At 42.2% G+C, this 9350-nt stretch overlaps 2 protein-coding genes across 3 annotated transcripts; one reads left to right on the top strand and one right to left on the bottom strand.

The window, feature by feature from the left end:
• Positions 1–971: 971 nt before the first annotated feature.
• On the top strand, positions 972–3274 carry prop1 (PROP paired-like homeobox 1). The gene is made up of 3 exons (XM_040044731.1): positions 972–1065; positions 1917–2260; positions 2741–3274. The coding sequence occupies exons 1-3, from the start codon at positions 972–974 to the stop codon at positions 3110–3112; spliced, it is 810 nt and encodes a 269-aa protein (XP_039900665.1). The 3' UTR covers positions 3113–3274.
• A 1848-nt stretch (positions 3275–5122) lies between these two features.
• mcfd2 (multiple coagulation factor deficiency 2, ER cargo receptor complex subunit) lies at positions 5123–8989 on the bottom strand. Of its 2 annotated transcripts, none has more exons than XM_040044720.1 (4): positions 8862–8989; positions 8162–8335; positions 7908–8067; positions 5123–7029 (listed from the first exon to the last, which is right to left on the bottom strand). In XM_040044720.1, exons 2-4 carry the CDS (start codon positions 8329–8331, stop codon positions 6898–6900), a joined length of 462 nt encoding a protein of 153 aa, XP_039900654.1. In that variant the 5' UTR covers positions 8332–8335; positions 8862–8989; the 3' UTR covers positions 5123–6897. The 2 variants fall into 2 exon arrangements, with proteins under 2 accessions (XP_039900654.1, XP_039900655.1); XM_040044721.1 differs by having other exon boundaries at positions 8162–8332; positions 8862–8984.
• Positions 8990–9350: the final 361 nt, after the last annotated feature.

Below are 9350 nucleotides of genomic sequence, written 5' to 3'. Positions count from 1 at the left end.
TGACCACGGAGGGGTTGGGTTCATGGAGGATCCCCAGTCTCCCCACCCCCCTACAGGCACCACGTAAATCCATATGAAAAAATGTTTATAATTCATGTTCAATCTTTGCCTCAACCTGACAGAACAGTGCCACCTGGCGGTCACATAGAGCAAAGAATATCCTCTTTAGCCACATGTTCAAGTTTTTATTCCACATGTTCAACTTTCACTCAGTATATTTATTTCATATAGCTTTAACATTTTTTTTACATATACACTTTTTCTATATTTTCAGCTTTTATTAGATTTTTTTGCATATATTCAAGTTTTTATTCCACATGTTCATCTTTCATTCAACATATTTGAAGTTTGGATTTTACATTACTTCCCAGATTTGGATGTATATATTCATCTTTCACATATTTTCAGTTTTCTTCCCATAAGGGGAAGAAAACTGAAAACTTTTGTAATTTTTGTATATATACAGGGTTTTTTGTATATATTGATATTTCATTCCAAATATTAAACTTTCATTCTGTATCTTAAAGGTTTTTATTTTTATATGTTCAACTTTTTTGCTAAAGACTTAATGTCTTGTCATGTAGTCAAGTTGTTATTCCAAATACTCAACTTTCATCCCATATATTCATGTTCTTTTGCATATGTTGACAATTTTATCCATATATTCAAGTTTTTATTTTATATCCTCTCTACATATGATACATTTCTTGCCGCTTTCTACTGAAATGTGCATTCTTTACGTTCAACTTTCTTTGCATATATTCAAGTCTTTGCAATGGTGCACTGCAAAACTGTAGATGAGCATGAAGCTACTAGAACACAACCGTTGGTTTCTGTGCTGGACCAGCAGAAACATACGGTGCCTTTCACTCAACCGGCCCACCAACACAGGTGAAGGTAAAACAGATGGGTGGGACATGTGACTTTAAGTTTAGCTGCGTCTGTGTGAGGGGGGGATCAGAAGTGAAGTGATGGCCCAGGTGAAGGTAGCGGGAGAGAGTGTGAGGATCCACCAGGACAGCACGGATCTTTACTCCGACATGACTACTGTCAGCTCCAGTGCAGGTGAGTCAAACAACATCCTAATGACCCCGTTCTTGTGTTCTTCCACAGCATCTACATTAAATTAGTTCTAATTTTATTGACACACGAGACACACACATTGTATATTGTCAGCTTTGTTATAAAGAGTTAGCAAAACCACTTTATGTAAAGAAGTGGTGTTATGTTAATTCCCTTTATTATACTGTCATCCTGCTGATTTGGTTTACTTTGCAACCTTTGGATTACCTTCTTAGCTTTTAAGGCAGTATTTTCTATGTTTACCATTGATAGATTATTTAATCAGCTGCGATGCTTTGTTGGTCTCGTACTCTTTAATAAACAGAGTATAGTAGTGTTGGAAAGTGATGAACACACGATATAAAAGTTTAAAGCTTTAGAAAAATAAACTGTTATATAAAACCTCCCTACTTTCAGCTTCTCTGATTTTCACAGCGGGGCAGCTCCGCATGTTTGATTTGGCAGATTTTTTCCCCCCGCTGGTTGCCCTTCCTGACAAAATCCCCCAACCCCCCTCGCAAGTTACCAAGTTTGCTCATGTAATCATAATAATTGCCTCTGCCATTCGACATCCAGCTGTTTTATAATGTCATCTGATACCAGCAGACCAAGTCGACTCATTTTAAGGAGATGAGTCCCTTTGCTGGTGATTGTGGTAATAATCTTGGACAAATCCTCCAGTTTCTGGTGTCTGTTTCTCACGAGCTTGTGTTTGCCAGCTAAAGCTCTCTGGCTCTCAGGTTGCCTGATGCCAGTGGGAACCAGAAAGTCGGGTAATCCCTCCTTTTTTTGAGACAGTCATTGGTGAATTGCTGCTTTTTCAGTTAAGGCCGCATTTCTTGTGTCATGTTGAGGAAGTGAAGAAATAAGACCTGGGGAATTTTTCCCTAAAAAAAAAAAAAAAAAAAAAAAAAAAAAAAGGATCCACGCAACCCCTTCCCCTTTTCTTTTCTCGCCCCTGAAAACAGATATAGGAGAGTCGGTGAGGAAGGGGACATTGTGCGAGACCTCCGTGGCTGTAGGATTCAATAGACGGAGCAGAGCATACCCCTCCCCAGCCAGAAGACGCCACCGCACCACCTTCAGCCACAAACAGCTGGAGCAGCTGGAAGTGGCGTTTGGACAAAATCAGTATCCTGACATCTACTACAGAGAGGAGCTGGCTCGAATCACTAAACTCAATGAGGCTCGCATACAGGTGGGATGGTCTTCATGTTAGAGCTCTCTGACAACTGTGGCTTTTTAGGAGTTGGGGTGTGCAACTCTAAAAAAAGAAACAGGGCGGGGTGTTTTAGGCACAAATGCTCAAAACTGCTAATAAAACAGTTCAACAAAAGAGCTGGTCTACATCTGCAAGCCACTTTGCAACCCACCTCTACTTCAGCTCTTTTTGTTCATTCTGTATCTCACTAAATCAGTAACAAATCACTGATACCTTTTGCTTTGGGAGGACCTGGGACAGTTACAAATATAAGGGACCCTGACCTCTGTGGCGTATCATTGTTGGATGAATGCTTCAGATTTTTGTCCCAAAGTTGTGTTGCAGGAATGCTGCGTGCAACATTCTGATCAATGATCCTGATTTGTTTCAGTCTAATTCAGTGGTGGCCCTATTTGTTGCTGAACCCACCATGCTTTGTATGTAAAAGCCTCGACTAACCCATCCTTGTCTCAGCAGGTGTGGTTTCAGAACAGGAGAGCCAAACAGCGTAAGCAGGAGAGGGCCTCGCAGAAGGTTCTCCCAGTGGGAGTGATGCCAGGCCACAGGGCGCTTCTGGGAGGCGTGCACATCCAGCCGTCCGGCATGTCTCGGCAGTACTACCCCCAGCCCCTGCCCCACATCCCTCGCCTCTCTTCCATGTTGCCCTCAGGGGCATACACCCGCCACCCGGGGCCAGGTAGCCAGTGCCCATGTCCCGGCGCTTCCACTCAGCCAACCTCCCAGCGGCAGCATGATGACTGGTACGGCTCGCTGAGGAGCAACCTCACCTCGCCCATGTTCTCGCTCACCTCCATGCCGCCTCTGGATCCCACCTCTCACTGGAGCTAAGAAGCACCAGATGTTTCCACACAGAATACTAAGAAGCCTCTTTTTCATCTTCACAGTTACACACATCCTGTTTGCTCTCTCACTGCTGAATTTTCCAGCTAGTCTGTAAAATAAAATGTATCTTCTTAGCCACACCCGAGCTTCCCCAGTCCCTTGGCTGGAAACGACTGATGTCTACTGGATTTATAGAAATGCATTAAAAGGTTCTTTGAACATTAAGGATACTTTTTTTTTTACTTTGCAAAAAAAGGTTAGCTCAAGGAGCACACACTAGAATTTGTTTTAATTTTATAAACCTTTCAGCTTCATGTCATGGCTTTCATAGTTCCCTAATACACCTACAGGTAACATTACTACAATCTAAAGTTGGGACGTTAAATGAAATGTAAATAGAAACAGAATGCAATGATTTTCAAATCACTGTTTGAATTTGACAAATTCAGGTAATCTGGCTTCTTCCCACAGTTTAAATACACACAGTTAGTGGGGTTAGGTGATTCTAAATTGCCCATAGGTGTAAATGGTTGTCTGTTTCTCTGTGTTAGCCTTGTGATAGACTTCTCTCCCTGTGACAGCTGGGATAAGTGGAAGAGGATGGATGGAGTTTAAAACTATGGTGAATGCAACAATGATGGTTCATGAGATTTGCAAATCACTGCATTCTGTTTTTTCCCACCTTTTTGGGAGGTGGGTTTCTACATCATTACATCTAAACAATTTCCATTATTAGCAAACACAGTATGTGTTAGTAGACCACAAACACACACTGGTTTTCATATCTTGGTGCAAACTCCAGTCCTCGAGGGCTGGTGTCCTGCAACTTTTCCATGTGTCCCTGTTGCAACACACATGAATACAATTCATTAGCAAGACTCTATAGAACTTGACTGCATGCTTAGGTGCCAGTTCAGCCATTTGATTCATGTTATAGCAGCTCATGAGTGAATGAACATGGTGCAATAAAAGTACTTTTAGAAGTACATTTTTCCAAACACTTACATTTACCTAATTTTACTTAAGTAGAGTTAGTGGTTGCCACTTCAGCATGCAGTCAAGTTCTATACTCTTGCTAATGACTTACTAAATTGTATTCATGTGTGTTGCAACAGGGACACATGGAAAAGTTGCAGGACACCGGCCCTCGAGGACTGGAGTTTGAGACCCCTGTCTTAGTGAGAATATCTCATTGGCATAATGCTTTCCCTAGCCCAGGGGTGGGCAACTCCAGGCCTCGAGGGCCGGTGTCCTGCAGGTTTTAGATGTGTCCTTGATCCAACACAGCTGATTCAAATGGCTAAATTACCCCCATAACATGTCTTGTAGTTCTCCAGAGGCCTGGTCACAAACTAGTCATTTGATTCAGGTGTGCTGACCCAGGGTGAGATCTAAAACCTGCAGGACACCGGCCCTCGAGGCCTGGAGTTACCCACCCCTGCCCCAGCCGCTTACCCCAACCATCAAAAATGAATGCCTAACCCTAACCCTCAGCCTAAACCTAACCATAACCTAACTTTAACACTAAAACCACATTTTGAGCCTAAAAAATGTTTTCAAACTCATGTGGATGGGCACTTTGTCCCCATAAGTGACTGTTGGTCCCAACAAGTATAGTAGCATGCCAATTTTCTGTCCTCACAAAGATGTGTAAACACACACACACACACACACACACACACACACACACACACACACACTTAATAGCCTCGCTGCCCCTGCAGCTTTGACATGAAATGTAATATTTATTTAGGATATGAAGACGTGCTTGTTGTCCCCTTAAAGGAGGTGGAGTTCCCGCAGTATGTCTATATAAATAGTTTTATGTCCTGATATAATTATAATTATGTCCTACATAGAAACTGTGGACATACCTTCTGGATCTGATAATTGAAGCCAATGCGCAACACTTTCAAGCTGCATTCTTTCTAGTGGTCAGCAGAGGGCGATCCTTCTATCGTATCTTCTTTTTCCAAAAGTGACCAACAACAAATAACACAGACAGCACTACATGAAAAAGGTGTGCAGAATACAGTCCTCTTTTAATATTTCACATTACAGAGACAACACAGTCGCATCTGTTATGCTTTTTAAATATTTGCACTCAGAAAAACCTGAGTTGACCGAAGAGTTAATACTAGATGGCAAAAATATAGAGAAGTCATCAACGTGTGGCAAAAAAATAAAACTACTTCAGAAGAAATCACAGATGAATTGAACAGACCTAACCTGACATATTATACTCACGTCTGTTTTAAAGGCAGCTAAAGTCTGAAGCAAATGTGTTGTGTTCAAGTCCTTTCCTGAAGGCCCGTAAAACAGAGTCCGCTTTAAAAACTAACGGCAGTGTGCGTTTAGTCTAGCTTATCCAGTGATGAAGAATCTGCAACACGCCGCTGCTTTACATTCACTCTGCGAGGACAGGTGTGCGTCGAGCTCCTACTGACTCTGCGATTATCACGCCGGCTCATTTTTTTGTCGTTTTAATCGTCACCGAGACGACAGTGGGAAGGTGTCACAACTGAAACACAGACAGTATTTCTGCTACTGTAACCTGCAGCCTCGGGCTTCACATCAAACATACAGACTGTGATCAAGTCAAGGTCACTTTCTGTTGTCATGGGAACCATCCTCACACAAACAGCAAATTAAACAGATTGACAGGAGGAACCATTTGGCCCGCTGTGTTCAGCATGAGTGTGCTTGTAAATGAGTGTGTCCGTCTGAAGCAGAACTACTTCACATAAAGGGGACCCATCACGTCATATAAACACTTTTACAGTGTTGGATGTTCTTGGCTGTATATTAAAGTAAAGCTCAGGTTTCAGATTGATCTAAACGCTCCACTTACCTTTTTTTATTTTCAGTATGATGTCGATGAGAACAGATATCCTTAATGTGGTTGTGCAGTGGCCAATCAAAGATCAATAAGGCATATTCTGAACTCTGAATAACACAAAGCTACTCTCGAAAGTCCCAGAATATAAAATATAGAACTGGAAATGAGTAGAACAGGTCCCCTTTAATGTGAGGACACTCTATTTACAGACTGTTGTGCTGCCAGAGAGAATCAAAGTGTAGCACCACTAAAAGAAAACACTCTACCCAAGCTTTTGTACATGTCAAGGATCAGTTCACCCAAAATCAAAGGCAGCTTTGCTTAGAATACAGTATTTAGATATAGTGAAGTCCAAGCTTCACTGTGGAAACCGGAAGTTACAGGCGGTTAACCAGGCCTCAGTTAACCACCTGCTTGTTGTACCTTAATCACTTCCTGTTCCTTTGTTTTTTTAATCCACACACTCGGAGTACTGCTCCTTCAGTCGTTCAGGGCTTGTGTGTGAATGAGGCCGCCTTAAAACTCCCCAGCTGCACATATGCAGCTCCAAAAAACGGGGGATTCAGATCTGAAAGTATACTGCTAAGGATTAACTAGAAAAATACCAATTTAGGTGAACTGGCCCTTTGAAATGGCATCTACACACACACACAAAAAAAAAGGTCCTAATGAAGTGGAAGACTCCACCAGACTGAAACTGAAACAAAGGGCATCCTGTGTTCCACCCTTTTTGTCATTTATCAGATTACTGCTGATTCAGCTTGGAAAAATCATCCGTCAGAAGTTTCACGAACGATCGATACTCCTGACCGATAATCTGTAAGAAAGAAATCAAAGACGGTCCTCTAAAAAGTTGTGCGGCTTCTCGGTTTTGGCTGCAGGTACGCTCACCCTCCAGCCTCTCTGCTGATTCCTTGCTGTCGTCGTGGACGGGAAGCAACAGAAAGACGCTCTACTCCAGCGATTTGGCGAACTCTGCGTAATCTATGTAGCCGTCATTGTTTTTGTCATCGTCCTTCAGAACGTCATCGATGAGAGCAATGAGTTCCTCCTCTTTCATTGGCTGGCTGCTCTCTCCTCTCTCCTAAACAGAGACGAGCAGAGCAGCGAAAACGATTGGACCTTTCTGTGCGCAGGAATCGTGAGGCGAAAAATGTGTCACAACAATATTTTTAATCACAGCGACAGAAATAAAGGAGCAGAAAACGTGTCAGCTAACAAAACTGTTTTTTAATCGCTTTGGTGTCACGTTGCATGAATTCTTTGTTTCCTAAGGGGTCATGGATCCGCATTGTCACCGATTTTGTCCCACACACCCTTCCTGACACCTTCCTGAACATTTAAAAAGTTAGCGGGATAACAAAGATGAGGCTCAAAACCTACCAGCTAATTAAAGCTAGTAACGGGCTTAATGGGAGACAGTGTCAATAAAAGCTTCAGAGAAGTCTCGGTGCACAAGGGACAAGGCCAAAAATCTGTACTGATTAGCTGTGACCTTTGTGTGTATTGCAGCTTGGTGGCAAGTTGTGCCTTTGGTGAGAAGACCTTATTTGTGCAAGACAATTCCTAACACACTGTGCAAATATTCCAACAGCATGACTCCCATATAAAGAAGTCCTGGAGCTTAAAGACCGCCTGCAGTACTGACCTGTCACCCACTGAAACATCTGGTGCGTTATGAAACAAATTTAAAAAATATTATGATGAGAAGAGACCCTGAACTGCAGACATGCTGATATTCTATATCAAAAAACAAAACACTAGAGCAAAGCTAACATTTACAGAGTGCTGCTAAAAGATAGGTAAACATGCCCCTGTCCCAACTTTCTGAAACACAAAGCATTTAAATGTCTCAGTCCCATCCCACAATAAGAAGGGTATGAGAAAGTGGGAAAGTAACCGTTATGTATCCTTTTAATGCCAACTATGACAAAAAAAACGTGCTCACACATGAATTCTCACCTCTCTGTGTACATGTGAGATTGCTGTTGCAAGCTCCAGCCCGTCCAGCAGGTTGTTCCCATCGTAATCGTGCATTTTGAAATAGTGCAGCTGGAGCTCCTGGGGCGTCATGTCTTTCTCTGGTTTGTCTATGACGCCCTCTAAATGCTCCATGATGTGGCTGCCACCAGAGGAACAACAAACAAACACAGCTACTGATTAGACAGAACCCAAAGTTCACCTCGTCCTGAGTCGTGCACAGCCATGCCACTCACTCTTTGTCTTGAACCATGTTTCTATCCAGGCGATGTTGGCTGGCTGCACTTTCTACGATCTGCTGCTGATGGTGGTGGTCTAGGTTCATCTGAGCGTGAGCGCACAGAAAACAGCAGGACAAAAAGAGGAGCATACCCCCCCACTGCACACTACACCTGCTGCTCCTCATTCTGCTGCGGAAAGGCAAAGACTGACAGTCAGCAAGTTCAGGAACACAGCTCCTGAATATCTATGTTGGACATCACCTTCTTACTACTCAAATGTCCTCAGTTTAGCACCTCACTTACATCCAGCAACACATTTGAGTGTCCTTCTTACCGATTAACATGTTTCTCCTGATCAAACTACATTCACACCTGTTTTATAAGTTTGATATCTGGCTCTATAAGACAACAGCAAGGTGCTACAAATAAGCACCATGTGTTTATGGCCCATTTTAACAAAAAACACCACAGACACACACAGTGCATGGACCGCACTAATAGGGATGTTTCTGGAGTAAACTGTGAGATTACACTGCTATGCTAACTCAGTTAAACAGCCACATTAAAAGAGGGATGTATGACCGTTAGCTTGAGAGCCATTATAAGATAAATACAGCAACAAGCTGCATCTCAGGGCTACGCTGAAATAACATAATTTCATGGGTCATGACTTGGTGTAACTGGTAAAGAAATAAAAAGATATATATGTACTTACGTTTAAATAATTTCTATCTTCACCTGTATTCGCGAAGAGTTGTGCAGTTGTGCGTAGTTTGCTGCTTTAATGATCAATCCGAGCTTTCTCGGACTGAGCGGCTTTCCGTAGCTTCACTTTGACACGACAGCTCATTGTGATTGGCTGCAGCTATCAGAGAGCGCTCAACTGGGGCAAGATGATTCCCTCCACGTTATTCTGAATTCTTCGTCTTTCTCTGTCTAAAGCTAAAATTAGTTTTATTATTTTGTTGTGGGTTACAGTAAGATTCGTGTACAATTGCTATACATTAATAAGCTCAAACTAAACCTTATAGAATATTCCGTATTGAATAATTATATATATTTCTAGTGCTTTCCGTTGTCACGAACTAGCGTTTTGATCATTTCACAGAATTTACGAATTCACGCGACAGACATGCTGTTGAATCACCTTTAGCGGTAATAACTTGAAGGTTTTTTGTAAACTTTTAGTTTTTGTATGACTTTA

Source organism: Simochromis diagramma, unplaced genomic scaffold (genome assembly GCF_900408965.1).
Source record: "Simochromis diagramma unplaced genomic scaffold, fSimDia1.1 OVJJ01000486.1, whole genome shotgun sequence".
In the NCBI taxonomy this organism is placed as follows: domain Eukaryota; kingdom Metazoa; phylum Chordata; class Actinopteri; order Cichliformes; family Cichlidae; genus Simochromis; species Simochromis diagramma.
The sequence above is the reverse complement of the archived record's forward strand: the minus strand, read 5'-3'. Positions and strand labels throughout refer to the sequence as shown.